Source organism: Alligator mississippiensis, chromosome 6 (genome assembly GCF_030867095.1).
Source record: "Alligator mississippiensis isolate rAllMis1 chromosome 6, rAllMis1, whole genome shotgun sequence".
Lineage (NCBI taxonomy): Eukaryota > Metazoa > Chordata > Crocodylia > Alligatoridae > Alligator > Alligator mississippiensis.
In genome coordinates, this window is record NC_081829.1 from 27624947 (window position 1) to 27651719 (window position 26773).

Sequence of the window (26773 nt, forward strand, 5' to 3'; positions counted from 1 at the left end):
TAAATGAAAATTTGAGTTTAATTCCAAATCCTGAATGAGTTGTGGATTCCTGCATCATGCTCCTTATCTTTAGAAGCTGCTGGTATCTCTTTGGTGTCCTGAGAATTAATAGTTTAGAGGATGTGGCAGGAAGTTTCGTTTTCTGGTGCCCGGCTAGGAGTTAATCTGTCAGTGCCTGGTACAGCCTGTTTTTTTATTGGCAAGCTGCTTAGGGTTGTAACATACAATTTAATACATTTAAGCAGTACAGTTCCTAGTGTGAATACACTTACATTAGTTCACTAGTGCAGTATGTTTTCTCCCTCCAGAAAATAGCATTTCACATTTATACTGATGGAACTGCACCCCTGGTAGTAAGGTTATATTCTTTTAACTATACTTGTATAGCATTTTCCTGAGTCACTTTTTCACATTAGCCAGCTGCTGGGATGTTGAGAGGGAAACTTTTTCACAGGAGAAAACAAGAGTATAATGCTTTTCCTAAACAGGCTTTTAAAGACACCCACATACATTTACCAATACACATTTGTCCTTTTTTTTCTTTGTCTTTTTTTGCCCCCTCAGTGTTTGTCATGGATTGAATTAGCATGTGCATTTTCTTTGTATCCTTCATTTTTTTAATTTAATTCTATTTCAAAGTATGTTTTAGCCTGTAATCTCCTGTATAGATTTATACTGAAAGACCTTCTCAGAGGATAAGAAAAATTTTCCTTTTTCAGTATTGGAGCTATAATGTACATTTAATGTTCAAACTCTGTTAGTATCCTCTAGTTCTTGAGGATTTTTGTATATCAGCTGTATCGTTAGTAATAAAGAGAGTGAGGGCATAGTTGTGTTCCATCTCTATATAATGAGAAATGGTATCCCCTTTCTGTAGGAACATGTTACTGTATAGATGGGTGGATGTTCGCGTAAACATAAGGGGGCTGGACTCGATGATTTTCCGAGGTCCCTTCCAGCCCTAATGTCTATGAAATCTTTGAAACTCACGGTGAAGTTAGGTTTTTCTGCAAGTTGTAGAAATAAGCTTTGCAAATTCTGTGGTTTTCAATTTTGCTCTACAAATTATCTCTTGATTATATTTGTCTGTGTTATAAGTGCCATAGATTGAGGAAACACTTGTTAGCAATCAAAGGTTTATACAGAATGTTTGTAGTAGTTTAACAATGTTTGTTGAAAACACTTTCATCAAGAAATAACAAATGGGATTTTTAATGCATATATGGTGATTATGAGGCTAACTGTTAGAAGGCTGCAAATCAAGTATTGAACTTGATTTATTATACCTGGTATATTCTGAGGCATAAAATATTCTTGTGCTTTATCTCAAAGTAGGAAGCTGTGTGTTTGTATAACAGATATGGTTAGATTGAAGGTATCTGTTCATTATTAATTTAGCATTTTTTATGCATGAAGTTTTTAATGTGAAAGTATATCAAGCTTATAGATTAACTTTGAATGTACCTGTTGTGTAGGTTAAGGATTGGTTTATGCAAGCTAAGACACTTTTTTTTTTTTCTTTTTCTCTGTTCTCTGCTTACTAAAGGCAACATGGAAGATGCAGCTGTATTGGAAGAAAGCACTAAAGACAATCCTGAACCCCTGAGGTGTAAACAGGGCTGGCCCAAAGGAGTGAAGCGTGGTCCATCTAAATGGAGGCAAAACAAAGATAGAAAGCCTGGTTTTAAACTTAATTTGTACACTCCCCCTGAGACTCCTATGGAGCCTGACTACCAAGTTACAGTAGAGGAACAAAAAGAAGAGGCTGAAGACAAACTCTGCCAAGTTCCTCCTGTTGCAGAAGAGGAGAATAAAGAGGTTGTTAAGGTCACTCAGCCTCAGGATGAGTTGACAGACCCAGAACCTGAGCCTCCAAATCCACCCAGTGAGCCTTTTGAAAAGATGGAGAATGAGGATATGAAAGTAGAGGAAGAGGACAAGAATGTGGAAGAAGAAGAAGAAAAGGTCAGTGCAAAAGATCAAGAGAAAGACCAGTTAGAAGAAACATTAATACAGAAAGAAGAGTCTGAGCAGTTGGATGATCGTGAGGAGGAGGAGGAGGAAGAGGAGGAGCCCTCTCACAATGAGGATCATGATGCAGATGACGAAGATGATAGCCACATGGGTTCCACCGAAGTGGAGAAAGAGGAGTTACCGGGGGAAGCCTTCAAAGAAATGCTAGAGAATCAGGAGTCTTTTTTAGATGTAAATGTTCAAACTAGTAATTCAAACCAGGAGGACTTAATGGACTGTGGTGTTGACCTTGCAGCTGACTGTGAAGGTAACCACAAGGAGCTTACTGCAGATCCAGAGCCTGTGCCTGAATCTGATGATGATCATACAGATAATAACCAGGACCAAAAGGACAGTGAAGAATTAAATTCTGGTTTCAAGGAAGAAAATACTGAAACTATGGAGATTGATTCAGAGACAGTACAAGCAGTTCAGTCTCTAACCCAAGAAGCAAGTGAACAGGAAGATGCATTTCAGGACTGTGCAGAGACGCAAGAAGCATGTAGGAGCTTGCAGAACTATACCCATACTGACCAAAGTCCACAAATGACCACGTTGGATGATTGCCAACAGTCTGACCACAGCAGCCCAGTCTCATCTGTCCATTCCCATCCTAGCCAGTCAGTTCGTTCTGTCAATAGTCCAAATGTTGCTCCATTGGAGAACAGTTACGCTCAGATTAGCCCAGATCAAAGTGCCATCTCTGTACCCTCATTACAGAATATGGAAACAAGCCCAATGATGGATGTTCCATCAGTTTCTGATCACTCACAGCAAGTTGTAGACAGTGGGTTTAGTGATCTAGGTAGCATTGAGAGCACAACAGAAAACTATGAAAACCCAAGCAGTTATGATTCTACAATGGGTAGTAGTATCTGTGGAAACAACTCTTCACAGAACAGTTGCTCATACAGCAACCTTACATCTAGCAACCTAACACAGAGTAGTTGTGCAGTGACCCAGCAAATGTCTAATATTAATGGAAGCTGCAGTATGATGCAACAAACCAACATCAGCTCTCCGCCTACATGTAACGTAAAATCTCCTCAAGGTTGTGTTGTGGAAAGGCCCCCAAGCAGCAACCAGCAGTTATCTCAGTGCAGCATGGCTGCTAATTTCACACCACCTATGCAGTTAACTGAAATTCCAGAGACTGGCAGTGCCAACATTGGCTTGTATGAAAGGATGGGTCAGAGTGAATTCGGAGCAGGGCACTACCCACAGCCATCTGCCACCTTCAGCCTTGCCAAACTACAACAGTTAACTAACACACTAATGGATCATTCATTGCCTTACAGCCATTCAGCTGCTGTAACTTCCTATGCAAACAGTGCCTCTTTGTCCACGCCCTTAAGTAACACAGGGCTTGTTCAGCTTTCTCAGTCTCCACACGCTGTTCCTGGGGGACCCCAAGCACAGGCTACTATGACCCCACCCCCTAACCTTACTCCTCCTCCCATGAATTTGCCACCGCCCCTTTTGCAGCGCAACATGGCTGCATCAAATATTGGAATATCCCATACCCAAAGACTGCAAACGCAGATGGCAGGCAAAGGCCACGTGTCTGTGAGAACCAAATCTACACCTCTACCACCAGCCGCCACAGCCCATCAGCCACAACTCTATGGGCGTGCTTCACAGACTGTGGCCATGCAAGGACCAGCACGGACCTTAACAATGCAGCGTGGTATGAATATGAGTGTAAATCTGATGCCAGCCCCCGCTTATAATGTCAATTCAGTGAACATGAATATGAACACTCTAAATGCTATGAATGGATACAGTATGTCTCAGCCCATGATGAACAGTGGATATCATAGTAATCATGGGTACATGAATCAAACACCCCAGTACCCTATGCAGATGCAAATGGGAATGATGGGAACTCAGCCATATGCACAGCAACCAATGCAGACAACACCCCATAGTAACATGATGTACACTCCTGCAGGACATCATGGCTACATGAATACTGGCATGTCTAAGCAGTCTCTCAATGGATCCTACATGAGAAGGTAGGCTCTGTGGAGAGATGGATTACTGAACTGGCATATTGGATTGATCTGCACAGATATCTTTTGGAGAGTACGATTTCAAAACCAGCAATTGGTGTGAATGCAAAAACATTTGTTGGCACCATTTAAAAGCTGTATGCAGCAGAAAGCCTTATACAAGTTTTTCTTTTTTTCTTTTTATTTTCCTTTTTGTACCTCCTTTATTATTTTTTTTTGTTATTGTTTTTATTTTGTTTTGGGTTTTTGTTTGATCTTTGGGTTTTTTTGGGGGTGGGATTGGGCTTTTTTATTTTTAATCGAAGTTATCTGGAAAGGAAGAACTCTTTCTATGAACTGCAATTACACAGCCGCTGATGGTTCAGAGCCATTTTATGTGCCTGCTCCCATTAAAATGTGGATAAATAGACTCCAAAACTATCAGACTTAGTACTGGACCGTGAGCTTTCTCTCTCCTTTCCCCCCACATGTAAATGCCTTTTAGCATTTCATTTATTGTATTATTTTGTTTCTTAAGGTGACACTTCCGCATGCCGCTAATGTCTTTGTTAGTGACAGTGCATTTTGTAGTACTGTACAAGTGTTGTGCTTAACAGTAAGCCATTTCTTAAGTTTTTTGCCTTGATTAGGTTACCCTAGTTGAAGGGTAAAAAAACAGAACTATATTTTTGTTAATTATAAAACTTGTAAAAATAAAAAGCAGTAAAAGCTATTCACATTTTGTTTAGTTCAAAGGGTTTTATTGCTAAATGTTTGGTGTAAAGTTGAGACTCTTTTCCATTTTCTTTGGGTGGGGTGGGGAAAAAGGCAGCTTTCTGTTTTATAAATGCAGATTTTTGTTGACTGAAGCATATCTCAGTGTTTATTTGTCAAGTTTTGAAACATTTTCATATATGTCCAAATACTTGGCAGAATTTAAAAAAAAATAGTGAATTTGGTGTAAAGTTGCTATTTTATGGAAATGCCTCTAACTTTACATTTTCATTCCATCTGTAGATTTTTCTATCTTTATAAAATATTGGAGTTATTTTTTAAGGAAAAAATAGAGCAGTAGCGTGTGAATAGCTCTAACTAAGCTTACAGATCGCATGTAAAAAGGCAAAAGTTATTTGTGTCTGTTTATATTGCTTCCTTTTTTGTAGCCTTTGTACCTGTACAGAGTGACTGTAAGGGCCGAGCAGAAGAGGCTTGATACATGTATAAAATAGGACCCAGTGACACTCTTGTATTTATCTGTTATCTTTTTAGTCAGTCACTTAAAAAAAACAAAAAACAAGCTGTACATTTTAACATAAAATAAATTATGATGAGCCATTTTTAGCCTCTTGTGTCTTGTCATAATCTGATGTTGCGTGGGGAATTTGCTGCTGAATTCTAGTGTTTGCTACATAATCTAAAGCCCATTAAAGGCAATGAGATTTGGATTAACCCATTAGAGCTGCATATTGGTTACAATTCATAACCATCTCCATTTGTGAAAAAAACAGATCTAAGATTATTTTAAAAATAATATTAATAAAACAATATTGGATAAATATATATTTGATATATTACAGGATTGTCAATATATAATATAGGCAAAGCACTTTTGTTTTAAAAAGTGTTACTTAGATAAAAGGCTCATTATATGGCAGTGCCTACAGTGGTTATGCTGAGTTATCTCAGAACATTAAATATCCTATTTTCTTTTTGACAGTTATCTTCAGCTAGAGTTAGAAGGTAACCAGATTCTCAGGTGAAGTAACTTCAGCATTGAAATTTCTTCCCAGCTGTGTTCTGGCAATACTGAATTTTAAAAATGGATACAGTTGTCTCGTAAATGTAGCTGTCATGAAGAATATATGCCAAGCCTAGGTCAGATGCATGTGAAAAAAAGCCACCAAAAAGGCAACCTCAGGAGAATTTTTAAAAGTGTTCCTACACTTAGGGCTGATCTGAATATACTGACTCTTTGATAAATATTATAATTAGTTATTATTGTAATTATATTGTAATTAATCTTAATGGGAAAAGAGTATGTAAAGATATAGATGAGGATATAAATGCTCAACAGACAGAGAAATCTGTGTATTATAAAACTTGTAATTCATACACAGCCAGTTAAGAATCCTGCAAGCTCTTACACACAAATAACTTTACGGATCCATGTTCCATTTTATTTTGATGGAACTAATCATGTCCAGTTACTTCCATATTTTAGTGTGTACCTGCACATCAAGATTTTGAGTCATATCTTCCTGCCTTGTGGGAGATTAAATTATTGGGCATAATAATATGCAGTGAAGCCCTGATTCTACAAACTTACACATGTTTAACTTCATGTGATGTGAATAGTGCTTTTGAAGCCAGCAAGGCTTTTGCAGTGCATAAAGTAAAAATATGTGCAAGTCTTTGCAGGATTAGCATCTGTCATTGTATTTTTGCCATGAGCTTCCATTCATCTTTATTTTGGGGGAAATGAAAAGGAGGATTGAAGAGAACATTGTGCTCTTTTCAATGTGTGGTGCAAGATGAACAGAGTTCTAGTGAGTGTGCATGCGGCTGGAGTGCTGCACCTTTGTTCATTAGCCGATTGCACATTGAAATAGAAGCAGCATCATTTATAACCTTATTTTGTACAGTTATATTAAATCAAAAAGGAAGACAGCTGGGCCTTATCCACTGCTGTGTTACTCCAGCTTCACAGTGCTGTAACACACTGGCACATCAAGCCCAATTCTTGTTATTTCAGCATGTGGTGCTCCGGCGCTGAGCGTGCTGACTCCAACATATTACTAGAGCTGTTTATTGCAATGTGTGGTTAAAAATGGCATGGAAAATGATGTGCTGTGTGTACGCAGGGAATGATTTCCAAAATCTTTATTTCAAGACCAAATTTCTTTCAACAAGACAAATCCTTTGACTTTTTTTTTTTAATCCATGGCACCTCTGAAGTGTATTTCTGTGCTGAACATTGTTTTATAAGAAGACACCTTCTTCTCAACAGATCTGTTCCATGTGTATATTCATCCTTCCCTCTGCTCACTTTGATCACAAAGCTTTTGCTGTCATTACCCCTGCAAAACCAGCATAACACAGAGATGTTCTTCTCCTATCTACTGCATCAACAGAATTATTTGCTCAGTTACAGTCAGCTGTAGCTGGACACACTTGAGTTTTCAAAGATGCTATTGTGGCTATAATTGAAAGAATGAGGTTGCACCGGTGCAAACGGAGGGCATTGTTTGGTCAGCAGAAACCTTTCTGTTCTTACCATCTATGGGAAAAAGTCTGACTGACCTGGTGGAGAATGCTACTGTTTAGGCCATGTTTATAGTACAAGCATTTGCCAGTGTGGTTATATTGGTTGGGTATAATGGAATGTAATCTGCATTCAATGTGACTCTGCCTGCAAAGGCCCCTAATTTAGATGCTGCCATATTTGCAAAACTGGGCTTTTTTGCTTGCTTAGTTTGTTTCCACGGGGCTGTGGAGAGGAACAGGCAGTGGGTCAGGAGGCTGGAAGTGCAGTTTTGCTGGTATAATCTGAGTTCACACCCAAATTGTTTTGCTAGCTTAGTCCAATCAGTGCAACACTCCTAACATGGACCTGGCGAGAGGTGAAGAGTTCTCATATGAATCCATGCACCCCAATGCCTTCACACATTTAATTTTTATCAGTAGATCAGCCATCTACCAATCACGTAGACTGATACAAAAATCTATTGGATGTTGTACATAAGAGGATGGTGGCAATGGAGCATTTAAAAATAACACAGCAGTCTGGCATAATAGCCAAAGGGGTCACCTACAACTGTACAAAACTGTACAGAATTGCACTTCGAGGATACAAGAACAGACAGTTGAGGCATGACACTTCTTTTGATGAACTGTTTGTATACAAAGGAAGCATGCCCTTTTTGTGACTGTTAAGCCTATTATACCAAGTATGAGTGACTGGATGTCACAGGTGTCTGGGGACTACTCTGTTGTTACTACAAATGAAGTCCAGATATTCAGTGATCCAAAGCTGTTGCCAAGGCAGTCATGGTGAGAAGTCTGTAGTTAGTGAGGAGGAGGAGGTTTTATTTCCTGGTTGTGCCACAAACTTCCTTTGTAAGCTTGGCAAATCAGTCTCCCTTGGTTTCTTTTTCTCCTCTGTAAAATGGGGCTTAATAAAGTCCTGTTTGTAGAAGTGCTCTGAGGTCCTCCAAAGGAAGGTGCTGTAGAAAAGGCATCTTCTGTTGTCTGCTGCTTATTAATGCAGACAGTCAACATCATCTTTTTTTCAGTGAGTGTCAGGCAGGTAACAAGCAATGCTGATACAGCAGAATTCCTGTCCTGAGTCAGGATACTGGATGTAACAGTGCCTTTTTCCAGCTAATTTCTTCCTGTCTCTGAGGCTGCTGATGCTGTTACCTTTTTTGTGTGTGTGTTAATATTGCTTATGTGGCAGTCCTTCCAGCAAGTGCTACAGCTGGGGTTCGCAAGAGTCACAGCACTGGGTCACCCGGTGACTGAAAGATGGCCTTATGGATGTTCTTCCTCCCTTTCTCTCCCCACAGCTGACTAACATCTCTGTGGCACCTACAGCATACGCTAAAAACCAGCCTAAGAGAAGGCTTTCAAGAATTTTTTAACTGCAGCAGCTACAGGAACCCAGAAAGAGCCAGTGTGTGGTGTATAGAGCAATTTGAGAACCTCTGCACAACAGGCTTAATGCAAACATCAGACACAGCCTGCAGGCAGTGGTCATTAGAGCAGCAGACCTAGGAGCATGCCAAAAGACACACGCACTGATTTTTAGCATTTGTTTACTATCCCAGGTGGAGCAATCACTCTTTGGAAACCCCCTCTGCCTTTGCCAGGGGCACCCAAGCCACAGGAAATAGAATCGTACCTGTGTGTGTTTCTTGCTGCACAGTAGCTCACCTGTGCAAGCACCTAGCTCTTAAGAAGCTTTTTGTTTTGAATTAGCTCCATGTTGAAGGGTCCTGCTAACATACACATGCTTCAAATCATGGCTGTCATCAAATGTGCAGAGCACTGGGACAAAAGTGTGCGCAGGCTTGGATTAGCAAAGAGGACAATAGTTAGCTCTTTCTCAGAATAAGAAGAAGCTACCTTCCCTTAGTGCAAGGACTGTCCAGGGAGGAAGTCTGAGTCAGCTGTCACTAGTTAATTCCCTCAGCACACAGTAGAAAGGTCTGTTGTCTCCATAGTTCTTAGAAGCTGCCTGAAAATCTTTGAGTGGGAGCAAGAAGGGTAAAGGACCACCTGACAAAGCCTATGAGGACTCTTTAGATGCAGCTGAATGTAAATTGTTTTTGAGGGGAGGTTCTGATTGAGCTCCACACAATTCAGATGGACCCTTTGGCTGGACTTCCAAGACATTTGGGTATAAATCAAGAAACCTGACTGTTGTCCATTTGACTTGCATCTATCTATCTATCCCTAACATCCCTCTATCAGAGCCATTTGGTGGCTCCTCAAAAATGAATATGGTGTTATCCCAGTTCCCAGAAGTGAGGTATGGCTGGATCATGAGCATCCCCACGCCTGTAGGCATCATTTGTGGGGAGACTTGTGGGGCTCAAGCCTATGCTGAATATCTGAGTCAATAGAAGACAAAAGTCTTCCAGACTTCTGAGGGATGGGCAAGTACCATTTCCACTGTACAGTTAGATTAACCAGAAAGCCAGAAACCCACCTCCAGGAAGCAGTCCTCCTCTAGGCTTCTGAGAAGGAAGTTAAGAAAACAGATATACTGGAACATCTGCCTAAGTTGTCTCCAAGGCTTAGAAAGGCCCAAATTTCTAGTATCCTGTTCTATGCAGATTCTTTATACCATGCTTTCCCCTCTAGTATTGGAATTCCTTCAGTGATACGTTAAACAAATGTGAGTCGCTACTGTTAAGTGTTGTTTTGATGTCTCATCTTCCCCCCCGCCCCCCACTAGGAAGAGGGACAGTAAGCCTTTTAGAGCCTGCTTTCTTGTGGTGGAAGTTCTTTTAAATCTGCATGTCATGATCTTACTTTAGAGAAGGCAAGGTCTAAGAAATGTGCCTTGCACTTGGAGCAGAAGGTGGTGAAGTCTGTGACTGTTCTTGGTTTCAGTGGAAGTTCATTGCATAGTCCCAGACTGGTCCTAACAAAGCTCAGTCTCCTGCATGAATGAGCTATTCCCTTGTGGTGGAGGGTGCATTGCATCAGGAGAGAGTTGTTGACTGTAGTCTTTGTCCTGGAGCCTCAGTCCATCTTTTAGGTGTTCTGTTCCCAGACAACAGAGTACCCTAAAGATATGGAGTGCTTAGGCACAACCTCAGGTTATAGGTAGATATAAACCAATTTAACTGTTGTTGAAAGCCCTCTGCATCCCTCAGTAGATGGTGGATATATTTGCTCCATCAAAGAGTACAATGTCATGAATTGGTGCAATATTTCTTAGCTGGCCAGTTCCTGTTTCCCTTCTGATTTCCAAGAAGTGCTCTTTATTTAGTGAAAGTGTTCATAATCACTGTGATCGCTCTTGTCTGTGGTTCCCCGGAGCTAAATAGTTCTTGCCTTGAAAGGAGACAAAAACCCCAAATAATGTAAGCATGGGATGGCTGGAAGATCCAGAATTGGAAATGTCTGGTGGTTGATTGTGTATTGTGGTTACCCATTGCCTGTCAGTAGTTTGGTTTGTGTTTAGCTTATCTTCAGAGATGCGGAGTCTGAGGTTTTTTGGGGCCCATAACATACAGACCGACAACAGAGAGGAAACTATTAACTCCTCATCTTGGCTGTTGTCAGATTCTGCTGTAGCATGAGTTTTGTAGACTGTGTGTCTGAACGATAACCTAGTATTCTGCCCTGGGAGTCCAAGCAATGGGAAGCTCTCTATCATCAGCCTCATATTAAAGTTTAGGACCTCACAAAGAGCAGCTGAAAGGCTTCTAAATACATGGTTTTGAAAAACACTTATTTGCAGCCAGTTCTTAAACTGCATAAGTTGTGCTTATACTAACTAATCCAAGACAAAAATGCTCAGCAGCACAACTCTGCCTTGAGACCCATTCCCAAAAAAGCAGCTTCATTCTGTCTTTAAATAAATTGACTATTTCGTATAGAACCCCAGCTGCTTGGGGCACTGAGACATCCTCACCAACATCCCACTTTCAGACATCAAAGTGCCCATACTCCAACCCCATTCCCCACGTTGTTTCTTCAACTGTTCTGTGCTGGGGTTGTGGTTCACCTGGCACACAACAAGAGAATGCCCTGGCTTCCTCTGCTATGACTCCGTTATTTCAAGCACTGTGAAGATGAGCCTCTCTAACTGAGCTCTTGCATTATAAGGGCAAAAATACTAGGAAACAGTGATGACTGTTCTAAAAGGATGCAAATAAGGTAAGTGTGGCTTGGCTTTTTTGTTTTAAGAGCATCTTTCTTGATAAGGTGGGAAAAAGCCATGTCCAGGTCCATGTTGCAGAATTTCAGTGTATCTGGAGTTGGGTGGCAGTGTTTCTGTTAGTTGACACAAGACTGAAAAGGGGTCAGTGAGCAGAGTAGATCAGTGCCATGTGTTGGGATTTGTGTCAATGAATTCAATGGTTGGCAACCATGTTTGGACACAGTAATTTTTGGAGTGGGTCTAAACCCAATAGAGCAAGGGAGCGCTTGTTGCTGGTGAATATAAACAGTGATGACTGAGAGAATAACAACAACTGTCTTGGATAATGAAAACGGCATGGTGGTTTGTAAATGTTTCATTTTCCATTGTCAGGTTAACTTACACTGTCTGTCTTTTTTTCCTTTTTTATTTTAAAGCAGACATGCTGAACCTCATTAAACCTGTTTCTATTTGAAGCATTGTTCTTTTTAATGCTAAGCATAAGCCTCCTCTTAGCAGCCCAAAGGAAATTTCATTTTTCTCATGAGGAACAACATATATTGTTTTAGCTGTTACTTTTTGTTCCGAGCACCATTACAGGAGAAGAAATACCATTGCATTGAACAAACCTATTTTCTCTTGCTTTCTCATGTCCCAGTAAATCATGTGTAGAAGATAAAACCTTTAAACTCAACAGGAAGTAGTTCTTTTAAATTTGGGCTTGGGGACCATTTAGCAAGAGCAAGATAAAATTGGATGGTGTTATTTTGGTCATTGTATATTTGTACCTCCTATGTCTTCTGTGACTACTTATGCTTCTGATCTTGTAGTGTGTGTCTGTGTGTCCTGCTCCTGTGTAAACTGGGAGCTGATTCTCCTCATTGGTGTACTCTCTCCATTATGCTATTCCTGGGTTTCTCATTTTGCGAGAAGGAATGGACAACCCAGAGGATGCCATAGATGACATAGTTTCCTTGCTTGCCTGTCTAGCAGCTGCTAGGTCAAAAGTTTTTCCTGTGCACTTTGAGTTTTGACTTCTACCTTAAGGGTTATGTTGTCTCCTATCATGTTATCATCTGAGCACTTGTCTTGTATAATGCACTGACAAGTAATGTCCCTAATGGATATCAAGTATTCTGTGATTTTAGTATTGCCACCAGTGTAGAAATGGTGAACTGGAGTGGAGAAGTTAAGAGCTTGATTACACCAGCCAAATTAATTCCACTCCCTCTAGAAATGTGCTGGATAAGGAGCTCCTGGCACACGCTCTCCTTTGGCTCTGTCAGGGAACCTCTGCTGGTGAAACAATGGATGACCTGTTCAAGAAGTCATAGACAGCCAGTGGCACAACTGAGGACAGAACGTTAGGGTGTCTGGCTCCGGGCCTGCAATTGTTTTGTTAAACAATACAACCTCCATAGGGCGGCAGTGTATTCAGCGGAGGAGTAATGAATTGGGGAATGAAGAGAAAAAAGAACTGGGATGTCCAGTGAAGTGATATCTGGGGAGCAGACAGAAAGAAAAGTAATAGAGGAGTAAGGCTCCCCAGTGCTAGAGTGTCTCCTGAACAACTGAACTTCACTGGAATGATAGGCTTTTCCATTGTAAGGGTATAAAATGGCTTTCCTAGAAACAGCTTTCTTAATAGCCGCAGTGTAACGGTAGAACAAAATTTAGAGAAGCTAAAGAACCACCCCCAGCCTCTTTATGGTCTGCTCCAAGGTCAGGGATGCAGTTTGGCCTTGACTTCTCTATAAAGCATATAATAATGCATATTTTGAAAATTCCAAAGTGAACACACACGCACGCATGCATGTGTGCACACACTTTCATACTTCTTCCCTTAAGGAAGAGTGTAAGAGAACAAATGCATAACAGATGTTGCTTAAGTTACTTAATGGAGCACTGAAAGGTTTGCAGCTAATAAGGCAATGAGAACAGAATAACTTATGTATGACAGAACTAGAAGGAACCCAAAAGATTGAAGTGAACAAGATTAATCCCCTAGAATTAGAGTGATAGAGAGGTTGAGGTCCTGGGGAGAAGAAACAATGGAAAGACAAGGGCTCCTGCAATCATGGGTTAAGAAGTTGAGAGCTGTGGGGCTGCCCTAATCATTTAGTCACTGGGAGAGCTTGTGTAGCTTAATGGTCTATAGAACACAGTTATACAAAATTTATAGTCTCTATATTATTATATTTTCCACAGCTATGAAAACATAACATGGCTTTCGTTTCTACTCACGGTTTCATAACAAGAAGTTTGCAAAGCATTAGGTCATTTTGTGTGTGACAAGTAGCATTAGCATTCTCGGCTATACTTCTCCAATCAGGTTCTGTTGCATGGTCTGTTGACCCTGGACTTAATTAGGACTAATTAAATCGAGGTCAACGAGGGGTGGTTTTTGACCCTGGGTCAGTTAACAGGTTAATCAGGGTGTGTCTAGTCGCCGCCTAGTTAACCCAGCAATTAGTGGGCTGTGATTAATTAGCACGCTCACACAAGTTATAAACTGAAAAGAATAAACAGTTTATTATAGAAATTACACATATAACAGACACCACAGGTAAGTTTAACAGTTCAAACAACACTACTATAAGGATTAATATTAACTACAACTAAATTCTATCTATATCTAATTAATTAAATGACTTCTATCTAATCTAACAGTTCTTATCACTACAGTATAATTCAGACACAGGCTGGGGGTGGGGAGGGCAAGATTTTATTAAATAGGGAGAAGTTTATTATACTCCGGCCACTGGTCACTGACTCCGGTCTCTATCCTCTCAACACCTGAGCCGTTGCAACTAGTGGCTTATCTTCCACTCCTTTAGGAAAGGGGTGCCCCACCACCAAAACCAATGAAGGATAGAAAAAAATGGAGAAGGTGGGATGGGGTAATAGTTACTATGAAGAGGCAGAGGGCTATGTTATGTGCAAAGCACACCCCAAAGGAAAGAAGGCCAGGGACCCAACCCTTTCTACTTCTGTGAGACTTGTATTAGACAAAAAAATTGAAGGACGGGAGCCCCACAGAACACCAGAGTCTGGAGCAAAATATCTCCACGGCACACTGACAACTCCGCTTCATCACCTCCCTCATTAACCCTCACTGTCCCTGAATCACCCTCAGTCACAGTTCAAAACACCCGTCTAATACTCCTCAAACAACCTCATGTTATCCTTCGGATGGGAACTTTTCAAGACCTTGGCCTGGTGTCAATCTGCTTGTTTAACAAGCGTATAACAATGTCAATCTAAACTTGGAAAACACAAATTTATTCATCCAATTACTTCGCTTAAACATTATCATACATACTCTCAGTCTCTCCACTCATATCCTCATACGTATTCTGATTCAGTTTCACAAACTCACTATACAACAACTCAGTCATTTGCATTTTTGGACGTGCTCTTTCAATCATACTATACACATATCCAACTTCCTTTCTCAAGCTACACTCAACAATCCCATACATGCCTGAGCAATCATGATCTAGACAATTGGGTGGAGTGCAATATTCAAAACTCCAGTGGCTATGGGGCTCCATCCCATTAATGTTTCCCACCACTGGTGTTTCGCAGTTTCAGCAAAACTGAAAGAGTTCAGTTTGAACTCTCTAACTTTTGGGGGCAGCGAGCAATATCAGAACATCTCACAGGCAGTCCCACAAGCCAGCGGCTGGGACCATTGCCTTAAGTATTGCCTTACAACCTTCAGTTTAGTTCTTTAAATCCTGTTTAATATTTCTTAGGGCCTTGTTACACCTTATGCTGTAAGCCAAACAAATGTTAATTGGCCTAGTATTGTTTGACTTAGTGGAGCAGTCACACCTTGAGGCGAAAAACCATCTCTGACTGTTCATCTGCACAGCTGCAACTTGCCACTAGAGGCTTGGTGACCAGGGGCAGGACTGAGCTAGGGGCAGAACCAACTCACTGCCCCTGCTGGACAGAGCAAGCACCACAGCTCCAGAGTGCCTGACTGCTGCCCATCACCACCCAGAATGGCTCGTTGCTTAAACTTCAAGGGGCCCAATCCTTTTATTCTCTGGAGCCCACCACCCCTGCCCAGGTTGCTGGCCAGGTGGCCAGGTGCTACCTGAGCTACGAAAAGCTTCAAGACCCTTGGAGCTTAGGCAGTGCCCAATCGGCCAGCCAGCAACCCATCTGGTGGCAGCATGGAGGGGGTAAGCTGCTGGCTGGCCACACTGCCTGAGCTCTAAGGGGCCTGATCCTTTTTTTCTCAGGAGTTTTTCTGCCCTGGAGTGCCACCAGTGTGAGCAGTGAGCTGGTCTGGGCAGTAGCAGGATGCACTGCCACAGCTGGGCACTCCAGGTCTGTGGTGTTCACTCTGCCCAACGTCCCTGCGGGGCAAGGTGCCATGCCTAGCCCTGCTGCACCCTGACTCAGGAGGGGCCACTGCATCCTTGGATGCTGGAGGACTTCAATTTGAGCTAAATAGTTATAGGGAGTTATAGCCACTCCTTAATGGAACAGGAGCCAAATTAGGTGGATTAGAAATAACCCTGACTTGGAGTGGTGTAACTTTAAACTGAATAACAAGTGCTTTAAGTCACTTAAAGATATTAACATGCAGCCAGTTCAGGGGTTAAGAGCTCCAGAAGCTGCCTAAACTTACTGTGTAACAAGGCCCTTAGCCCTGCCTCCAGATCCTACAACCTTTGCTCACAAAGCACACTCAATTAGTAGCTAATGTTATGGGGTGAGTGATGATGCAGTAGGGTTATCCTAACTTGAGGCAATGCAGGCAAAGCTGGGCTTATGCTCCCTTTTTGGGTTAATGCCATACAGAGCATTTGATAAATATGTGTTGTACCATGGCAGGGTTGCTGCATACTGTTAAGCAAATGCAGTAGATATACAATCATTTGCCATGAAATGGACTATCTCTTCACATCTTGCTTTACAACAACAAACCCTCTATAACAGTTATTATAATAAGGCATCAGCAGCAGTTTGGTCTGAAACATAGTTCATGCTCTTGCATACTATTCCATCCGTTTATCCTGTAATTCTTCTGGAACCAATAACTTCAGCATAAGCTCCTCCCTTTCTCCCCTTTGTAGAACAGTCCTAAAGAAAAGCATTAAAGCATAGGGAGCGTGTGTGTGTGTGTGTGTGTGTGTCTTGGGGGCAGGGAAGAGGAGGAGCAGGAGGAGAGAGGCAGACAAACAAACACACAGAGAGGTTACATAGCAAAACTACTTTGACACTGCTTCCCTTCTCCATTTATCTATTTCCGAATTGAGGTTTTCTTTAGGGCATTTTAACTGCTATTTCTGCTTTACAGGTAACAGTTCTCTGGAAAGTATTATTTACCAACACTGTTTTTTTTCTTTTACTAAGTCTATTTTTCAGGTAAAGATGACCTAGAATGCTAGATCTCTGGGCTGTTCTTCTCCCCATTGGACTGGGAGATGTTCTTAGAGTTTGTCCTTTCCAAAGCCAGTGCTATGTCCAATTCTCTCAGCTGTTTCAGGAAGCCACGATTCGGGAGGACACATCGGTGTTTCACCACTTGCTCTATGGCATTGACGACAGTCATGTTCTTATAGATCATCAGGTAAGCCAGGACCAAGGCAGCTGATCGGCTGCGGCCCATCGCACAATGAACCAAAATCTTATCTGCAGGAGCAAGGAAAAGAAAATGCAGAGAAGATGTAGAGATATTTAATACTGTGACAGAGATTGCCACTCAAGCTCACAGAATGTTACAGTCATTAATAATGAAGCTTTTGCAAAACTGCTGTAGCTCCTCTGAGTGCATCTGCCTGACCCATGAGTTAATTACTTTGATCTTAGACAGAAGGAGTGAAACACAAGTGCCAGCCATGTACCAGTCCCTGAAAGGTGGTGAGCTTCTGTCCCCTGGGAGGATTGAGGCTCCATTACCAGCAGCCACAGTGGATGACCTAGAGCAGGGCTGTCAAATTACAGGTCATGTGCAGGATATGGCCTGCAAGCTCACACCCAGCTGCCACTGTCCTCCACTTCCTGCCATTGCTCCTGCCTTGGTAGTTGGGTTCCTCAGGCTCCCCTGCCTTCGTCTGGCTTCTACTTCCTGCCCCCACTGCTGAAGGTGGGGCAGGGTGACCCAGCGGGTGGTCACTGGAGTGCCTGTGCTGTGTGTATGGCAGGGGAGAGGCCTGGGTTGCTCATGCTGCACTCGAGGAATGCAGCAATTGGACTGCCCACGCTGCAAATGGATGCATGGTCGTGGAGGGATGTGTGTACAGCAGGGGGGTTCCCTGTGCTGTGAGGAGGGAGGGGAGGGATGGGGGGGATCCAAGTTATTCACGCAGCATGTGCAATTAGGACAGGAGGAGGAAGCCAGGCTGCACATGCTGTGTGCACAGTGGAGAGGAGGTTGCATCGAGGACTCTTTGGAGCAGGGGATGTATTTTACCCCATGGAAGTATAGCACCTGGTACAACACTGTACTGGCCTCTAATAAAACCACGTAGGCACTGCTGTATCACACAGAGGTGGAACCTTCCTCTCCATTTACAGCAGCCAAAATGGGGCGAGGAGAGAAGGAGGAGAGTGAGTAGGCTTGGGCAGGGTAGAATCCTTTGAAAGGTGACTGAACCGAATGCAAAGGATTCTGGGAAACAAAATCCCCTGAAGGGAAAACCTGTATCATGGTAGGAAAAAGGTGAAGTACCAACACAAGTATTCTCTGGAGTTGTCTCTACTTCATCCTGCTGTGGTCAGTTACACCAGAAATGTCATTTAAAGGCCACAGGTATTTTTTCTTTGTTAGCTATGTCCAGTAAGAAATGCCTGGAGCCAGGCTTGACTCCTAGCAATTAACTCCTTGATGCTGTAAGTGGAGGGGAGGGTTTCTTGGCATGAGTATAACTGCTACATAAGGGACACATCAAGAACTGCCAATGCTGAGGGGATTAATGGTCACAGTCTGCATCTTAATCCCAGCAGATAGTTTGAGGCATCTTGGCAAATTTCCAGTCTCGTTGATAACTGAAGTGCCTCTTCCTCTCATGGAAAATGTTAATCCTTTCCATGATTACACTTAATATTTGAAACAGATGAAAACTTGCATTCACTCAGTGCTTTTCTTGTCTCACTACAGCTTTCCAGTTTGTAAATGGATCAGAGCTTAGAGCTCGGATACTGGTAAATGATTCACAAGAGGGCAAGGCTGGAGAATAAACGTTTTGCTTGGGTGAGTGGGAGACCGAAATGAAACTGCTGGCCTTGAGCACAAAGAAGAAAAGCCTAAAAATTATTATTATCTATAATAGAAGTTCATGCCATTCCCTGGTGGGTCTCTTAGGAGATAAAGATGGAAGCCCTGACTTTTGCCTGGAGTATTAAAGATCTTTGAGGCATGGGTTTGTTTTGTTGTCCAGGGCTAAATTTGTAACTCCAGGGCCTGCCATCTCTGAGTTACTTGATTGTTTGGTCAAGTGGTGTGGGTGCTCTGTTTGTCAGGAATACCAGCAATCAGCCTCATTCAGTGCGACTGGGCAGCAGAGGCATATCAGGCAAACTAATGCCTGCATGCTGCCTGAAAAGATTAAACAGAGCCCCATTTCCTCCTTCAGCTAATCTGTGCCAAAGGATTCAGGTCAGTAGCATAACAAAGGGTGGGTGGCCCATCCCAGGTATAGATCCTAGCTGTTCGTCTGCTGTAGGCTGCTCTGCACATGCTTCTGCTGTGTTTGCTGCATTACTCCTGCATGATTGGCTTCTGGTTCCTGATGTTACCCCTGGAACTTAACACTCAGTTCCTCACTTGGTTTCTACCTGCCATTTCTTGTGATCCTGGCTCGCTGACTCCTTCCAGCAAACCCCAGGTCTGGATGGCTTCTGATTCTCAGCCCTAACAACTGGTTGTGTTGTGGGCTGTCTGTGGTACCTAGAGGGTCCCCATCATCACAGTATCTGAGCACCTCACAGTCTTTAATGCACCTATTTTTTCACTATGTCCCTTTTTGCATGCACCAGGATGTCAAGAAATAAATTACTTGCCCAAAGTCTCACAGGAAGTCTGGGAGAGCAGAAAACCTAAGTCTTCCAAGTCCCAAGCCAGTGCCCTAACTGATGGGCAATACTTTTTCTCCACTGTGAGAACCTATGCTCTAAACTATGCCCTGGGAAAGATGACCCTGGGGAACAAGACAGAAGGTATCATTATGCCCCTTATAAATCTTTGGTGCATTTACACTGTGAAAACGGTGTGTAGCTTTGCTTCCACCACTTTGAAGAGGGTATAGGAGAAATTGAAAAGGAACTGAGAAGGGCAGCAGGGATAACCAGGGGTATGGAGGGCTTTCCGTATGATGAGAGACTAAAATGGATTAGGACTTTTTAGTTGAGAAAAGACACACTTGAGAGGGGACATTATAGAGGCTTACAAGTTATTAAATGGGACAGAGAAAATAACTAGATGTTTATTGACTGTCTCCCATATCCTAGAACTAAGACATATAATGAAATTGTTAGGCAGTAGATTTTAAACTGACAATAGGAAGTTATTTTACATTCAGGGGTTGTAATTAACTTGTGGATTTCATTGCTGACAGTTTAATTCAATCTAGAAGGAAATTGGACACCTTCATGGAGGAACAGACATTTGTCTATCAGTAGGTATTGAACATGGTAGATGGTGTGCAGCCTTTGAACCAGAACTCCTATATCTCTGAATGCTGGAAGCAGCAGCGGGTGAGGAGCAGGGGGTAGAAAATTTTGAGCATGCTCTGTCCGTATCTTTCTCAGCATCCTATCTCTGCCATGTACAGGGTATTGGGCTATATGGACATGCTGACCAAGGAAGTGATTGTTCTTATGTTCTTTACCTACAACTAAAAGAACACATGCTCTAACTGCTCTGGATTCTGAGCAGGAAGAATGGACCCTGAAAGACTGACTGTGCCCATACCCTGCTGCTGTTAATCCATCTGCTTCTGCTCAAAGTCCATGGATACTGTGCTGGCCAGGAGTTTGTTTAAAGATGTCATTGCAAAGATTTCAAAAGTAAGTCCATGTTATTGTGTTCTTCTGTACATTAGTTTTGTTTTTCTGTAGCTTCCTCCAAGGCAGGACCTCCAAGATCTTTACAAGTGTTAGTGTCCCTCTTTCAGCATAGGGGGAAGTAGTGTCTCCATTTTACCAATTGTAGAGAAACTGTAGGGGAGAAGGCAGTGCCTTCCTCCTGGCCATGTTGTAAATTGATGGCAGAGCTGGGCATGAGATCTAGGTCTTGTAATACCAAGCTCAGTGCCATCAAAAAAGAGCGTCTTTTACTACTACTATTACATTTTGCATGTTGCCAAATCTGAAAGAGGGAATGTCATTGATTGAGAAAAAGGACCTGCAAAAAGAATTAGGCCAGGGAAGTCATGTCTCTTGCTTCAGAGAAGGGATGCTGACAGGAAATATCTTGCTTCCTGTTTTATAAGGACTTTTAGACTTATCATGCCAATGCACATGGCCTGTTGGTTGACTCATCATGTTAAACTATTGGAATGTTTTGCTTTATTTGAAACAAAATTTCTTAACTTTTTCTAGAGATGACTGCTGGTGTCTTCATGGCTTGAAAGCCCAGCCAGATAATAATATATATATATTAATGACAATTTTTATACATTTCTCTCTTGGTCAAATATCAGTAACAGGACTATTTGTTTTGGAACAATTAGAAAATGTTTAAAAATTCACTCAAATAGCTAGCACATTTCCCCAAGGCATGTATGCGTTAGCTGTGAGTGGGCCACTGATTCGCATGGTGCTGTGTCTGTTCCTTGATTGACTGTCTGTTTCCTTATAAGGGTTCTGATGTGAATCCCATATAAGGTGAACAACGAGCTTCCTTTCTGCAAGACTTCAACCTGGGTAATTGCAGCTGTTCTCGTCTGTTAATAATTGTCTATGGAATCTGAATGCCTGAAGGCTGTGAACATGAATTTGGTTTATATGCCCAGCTGTAATTCAAAGTACTGAGACTTTATAGGGAGTGTTACCAATTGTGGGCATATGAAAAGAGCTCAAAGTCCACCCTCTGCTAGCTTTGTGGAGGGTGGGTAATCTTTTTCAATTACTCCAAGGTCCAGCTTAGGGCCATGAGGGGATATTTGAAAGCCAGACATACATGTTATGGTGGGATACTGATATCAGTGGGATACCGATACAGTATCCCACCCCATACTGGTGAACAAATTAAGAGGCTATGACTTGGATGATTACACAGTCCGGTGGGTGGCGAATTGCCTAGAGGGTCGTACCCAGAGAGTCGTAGTGGATGGGTCGGTATCGACCTGGAGGGGTGTGGGCAGTGGGGTCCCGCAGGGCTTGGTCCTTGGACCGAGACTCTTCAATGTCTTCATCAGTGACTTGGACGAGGGAGTGAAGTGTACTCTGTCCAAGTTTGCTAATGATACAAAACTGTGGGGAGAAGTGGACACACCAGAGGGCAGGGAACAACTACAGACAGAGCTGGACAGGTTGGACAAATGGGCAGAAAACAACAGAATGCAATTTAACCAGGAGAAATGCAGAGTGCTGCACCTAGGGAGGAAAAATGTCCAGCACACCTACAGCCTAGGGAATGACCCGCTGGGCAGCACAGAAGCGGAAAGGGATCTCGGAATCCTAGTGGACTCCAAAATGAACATGAGTCGGCAGCGTGATGAAGTCATCAGTAAAGCTAACTGCACTTTATCATGCATCAGCAGATGCATGACAAACTGATCCAAGGAGGTGATACTTCCCCTCTATCGGGCGCTGGTCAGACCGCAGTTGGAATACTGCGTGCAGTTTTGAGCGCCACACTTCAAGAGAGATGTGGATAACCTGGAGAGGGTCCAGAGAAGGGCCACTCGTATGGTTAAGGGCTTGTAGGCCAAGCCCTACGAGGAGAGACTAGGGCACCTGGACCTCTTCAGCCTCCGCAAGAGAAGGTTGAGAGGCGACCTTGTGGCTGCCTATAAGTTCATCGCAGGGGCACAGAAGGGAATTGGTGAGACTTGACTCACCAAAGTGCCCCAGGGGGTCACAAGAAATAATGGCCATAAGCTAGCAGAGAGCAGATTTAGACTGGACATTAGGAAGAACTTCTTCACAGTTAGAGTGGTCAAAATCTGGAATGGGCTCCCAAGGGAGGTGGTGCTCTCCCCTACCCTGGGGGTCTTCAAGAGGAGGTTAGATAGGCATCTGGCTGGGATCATCTGAACTCATCACACTTTCCTGCCTATGCAGGGGGTCAGACTCGATGATGTATTGAGGTCCCTTCCAACCCTAACATCTATGAATCTGTGTTGTTCTGGGGATCCTTTAAGTGGTCATTTGCTATACTAGATAGTGCCCAGACAGATTGGAACAAAGGCTGACTTTTGGGGCTTTTTTCTCTTGCATATATTTTCTTCGAGTCTGGAGCTGGCTGCTTTGGGATTGCCTTTCCTCTCTGACAATCATGCTTCATTGTTTGTTGTTCAGACAAGTAAAAATGCCTATTCAAATACTTCTGAAACTGTTGAAATGCTTTAAAATGGCCACCCACATCTGTTTATGAGGACATGGATGTGTGGCTTAATGGCAACATACTTGTCTATTGTATGAGTAGGAAACATTCTGTGCACTTTATTTTTGCTACATGAGCATCCCAGATCCTCGTTTCATTCTTCTATGGTTTTGAAAGGCATTAGTTAGCTTCATGTCACTTGCATACCTATGAAGAACACCCAGTTTTCTGCCCTGTTATCAAAATGACTATAAAGGCAGCAGGCAAAAACACAGATATGTAAAGAGGTGCAGTTGCTATGCTTTTAGTCACTATTGACTTCACAGGTACTGTTACTAAGTTCATCCATCCAGTCCCCCAGCTGAGGCTGTTGCATTACTACATGGATGTTTGGTCAAGCCTCAAAGCTCCTTTGTGCTTTGATGCAGCCCAGAAATCAAAAGCTTTAAAGCTTGCACCTTGCAGACTTCACATAATGCCAGCCCCCTTTCCTGGCAATGTTTATAAGTATGAGAACGATCTCTGCACTTTGCAGTGTATGACACCTTAATGTGTATTTAATAGTCTGACCCTATGCTGCCAGAAGGAGTGTAACTGAAAGGGTGGAGTAGTGGGTTTCTTAGTTCTGTTACTTTGGTCCAACAATATCTCTAGGGAGGCAGTAAAGAAACAAATGATCAGGTGCTTTCAGCTACCCAGAAGCACCATGTTGTCCCAGAAGCAGTGATTGGGGCATAGTCTTGCAAATTTTAGATGGTTGCCTCCAGAAATAGACTTTAGGTCTTTCCAAGAATGTAACTGTTAAAGCCTTGTGCGTTGTTAGACCTCTGGTTTTAAAACTGAGCTGGTTTATCCTCTTCTTGCCTAACCAGAGGTACGTTCTATAGCTCTGGACTGTTCTTGTTGAAAACTTAAAATCATAAAGGCTTGGCTGGTTACTGGGGTTAAGCCAGGGATCCAGCAGTAGCTAAGCTAAACCGCCAAGAACAGAAGCTGACAGGAGGTTAGTAACTTGATATGTGACCCTCTGATATTTGGGGCTTTGTAGGTCAGCAGGAGAATCTTAAGTTTCGCTGCTGGCTCCTGGTAAAATATCCTGTTGAGATTCTCTCTCTCTTTTTCTTCTCTTAAATAAGAACAGGAGTAATATGCTGAAAGCCAGTGTGCGGTCTGGGCTGTGGTGCTTAGTGTCAGTGTAAAGCCCTCAGATAGAACGCTGCTGGAGGTCACAAATAATGAATTGTAGTAATCAAGCTGGGAAATTACAAAGGCTTTAACTAATGTTTCCCGATCTTGGCTGTCAAAGTGATTTCAGTCTCCCACTGCTTGGAAGATGGCAAAAATAAATCCCTGTTAAAGCTTGAAGATGATCTGATGGCAAGGTACTTAAGGAGGCTTTTATATTTATATGGAGGGAATCTAACACTTTAATGTGAACAGCTCTGAAGTGACAGCTTTGGAGACTGGAGTACTGGACCTACAGGGCAGGGATAGCATTGGTGGTAGCAGTGCCAACTTCCTGAGGCTCCCCTCTAATGCTCCACAAGCGTAACTTAATAGGGTTCACCTCTAGGTCAAGTTCAGTGACCTGTTCAGTGGCCCACTCACTTTCTTCTGACACTGTTCAAATGGGGCAAATGCATCCGGCTTGTGATAAGGCAGTGGCACTCTGTTAAATTGGTCTTGGAAGGACAAGGACTCAGGGGTGGCTGGTTATGTCTGAATGAGTGGCACAGCACTAGAAGAATCTGAATCCCATTACTAACACTAACTTCCTTGAAATTGTAACTTCATTAGTGTTTGTTTGTCCTGCACCAATTGTCCTTGATTTCTGTGCCTGTTTCATTCCCTGGCTATCCAGTACTTTGCATCGTATTCATGTCTACTCAGATCATTTGTAGCAAACCTGGCATTTTTGCCCATTGCTGCATCCTTACTTGTCTCATCCTGGAGTGCATTATTGATGAATTCAGCAGCTGAATAGAAGAATGGGCTGAGATTGAAGCTGGGGAGATCATCTGCTTCTACCCCATGGTACTCGATGGCCATGTCTCTGTAGTACTCTGGTCCAGTGTCCACGTTCCATCGCCCATGGGCTGCGTTGAGGATGTGGGTGAAGCCAGCTTTCTCAAGGCTATAGCGATCTAAGGCAGTTTTCCTATGTAAGCAAAAGCCATGTCAGGTATGTGAAAGGGCATCTTTCATGAAGCAACAGAAGTTTCTTTCTCACTTTGCAAGTGACAAATCACAACAATGTTGATGATACTTTAAAAAAGGATCATTTGCAAATGCTAACTTTTACAATGTTGCCATTTAAGAAGGAGAAGAATCTTGTGCCATTATCAAATATCTTCCCAAGACACAATAGCACTGTTATCCTTCTGGAATCCTTCCAGTGTGGGCATTTTTTTTATTCTACCTATTTTAGAGATGGAGAAACTTGAATTACAGTGGTTGAGTTGTCCAAGGTCCCAAAGTGAGTCAGTGGCAGAGCTAGGTCTAGCCATTATTAATCTTGTTCTCCCCACTTCTGCTTTGAGGGTGGAAACACTGCCTCCCAGTAATATAATTTGGGGTTGTGGGGAGAACAGGACACCAACCCTGGGTGCTGACTTAAAGGGGGTGCCACTATGGGCCCCTCCCCTGAAGAGTCTTTGGCATGGCAGGTACAGCTCTGTGCTGCCCAGCCATAGGAGCTGGGCAGGTATAGACCCCATACCCAGTAGTGGAATGGCACTCCCTGGGAGGCTTTGTCATGGGAGGCACAGCCCTGCACCTGGCAGAATAGGTGGAGAGTGTGGAGCACCAAGAGGGGCCCCAGGACCAGGAGCCTGCACTGCTGCCTGTTTCTCAGCAGCAAGCCAGGAGAGCCCCATCAGGCAAGATGTTGCTGCCTCCCCTCCCCCACCCACAGCCCATCCCCCCTCATAGTGGTCATCGTAATACCCTCACTCTGTGGCGAGTAAGAATTTGGATCGTAGACTTGTCTTTACCACCTGGATCATAGAGTTGTGTTTAACACCTCTGAGTTCTTTGTCCTTTACATTTAGCAGCAGGTCACGTTTTCCTCTAGTCCCTCTGGTGGAGAGGTCCTGTAAGACTTCCCCTTGTGCCAATAGATCATACAAGATTGGTTAAATGTGTTGTCTTAAAATGAGAGATACTTGGAGGTCATATATCTATCTGCCTTTGATAAGGACCATAACCTGTTGAATGAAGTAAAATGATGCAGTGCCTATCCCATGTCCTGTCTTTCCCCTAAAGGAAAATGAAAATGCTTCCCTGGACAAGGGGTGGAGCATGGTTCTGTTGGGATAAAATGAAACAAACAATAATTGAGCTTTTCAGTATAGTAAGACCTGGCAAAGTTATCCTTTTCCCCCCTGTGATTGAGATGCTACTGAGGGTAGCACAGGTGGCTACCGTCCCTTCAGAGAAGCCTACTGAGTACAGAAATCTACTACTGTGGTAGTGCTTAGGAGCTCCTGTCATGGACTGGGACCTCATGGTGCTATGTACTGTATAAGCAGATCAAACAGGCTGTCCATCCTCCAAAACAGCTTACCATCTAAGACAAGAGGCAACTGACAGGCATAGAGGGACAGATAGGGGAGTTGCTGTTGGTCAGCAAAATATAGCTTGTCTTCTTAAGATGAGTTCTCTACCCTTCCTCCTAATTCTGTTTGTTGGAAGATACAGGGGAGAGGAAATTCTAGTTGCACCTATGCCTGGTTCTGTGGTACCAATGAACTCAGACTAGTCGGAAACAAATCTGGAATGACTTGAGCCACAACCCTGTAGAAAAAAGTTGATGTCACATCCAGGACAGTGCCCTGAGCCTGAACATTTAGTTCTTCTGAGGTAAATGCCATTTTTTTTCATGTA

The 26773-nt window shown here is 42.9% G+C and overlaps 2 protein-coding genes across 7 annotated transcripts in view; one reads left to right on the forward strand and one right to left on the reverse strand.

Moving 5' to 3' along the window:
- Positions 1-5345, forward strand: part of KAT6B (lysine acetyltransferase 6B) — a 231578-nt gene extending 226233 nt beyond the window's left edge. For all 6 annotated transcript variants that reach the window (XM_014601453.3, XM_019497179.2, XM_059729742.1 and 3 more), the window contains one exon: positions 1547-5345. In XM_014601453.3, coding sequence (XP_014456939.1) covers positions 1547-4032 — 2486 coding nt within the window. In that variant the 3' untranslated portion in view covers positions 4033-5345. The remainder of the gene's footprint in view (positions 1-1546) is intronic.
- An 8158-nt stretch (positions 5346-13503) lies between these two features.
- LOC102558324 (dual specificity phosphatase 29) overlaps positions 13504-26773 on the reverse strand; it is a 35526-nt gene continuing 22256 nt past the window's right edge. The window contains exons 3-4 of the mRNA XM_006267385.4: positions 24826-25046; positions 13504-17031 (exon numbers count right to left, since the gene is read on the reverse strand). Of these exons, the coding sequence (XP_006267447.1) occupies positions 16784-17031; positions 24826-25046 (469 nt within the window). The 3' untranslated portion in view covers positions 13504-16783. The remainder of the gene's footprint in view (positions 17032-24825; positions 25047-26773) is intronic.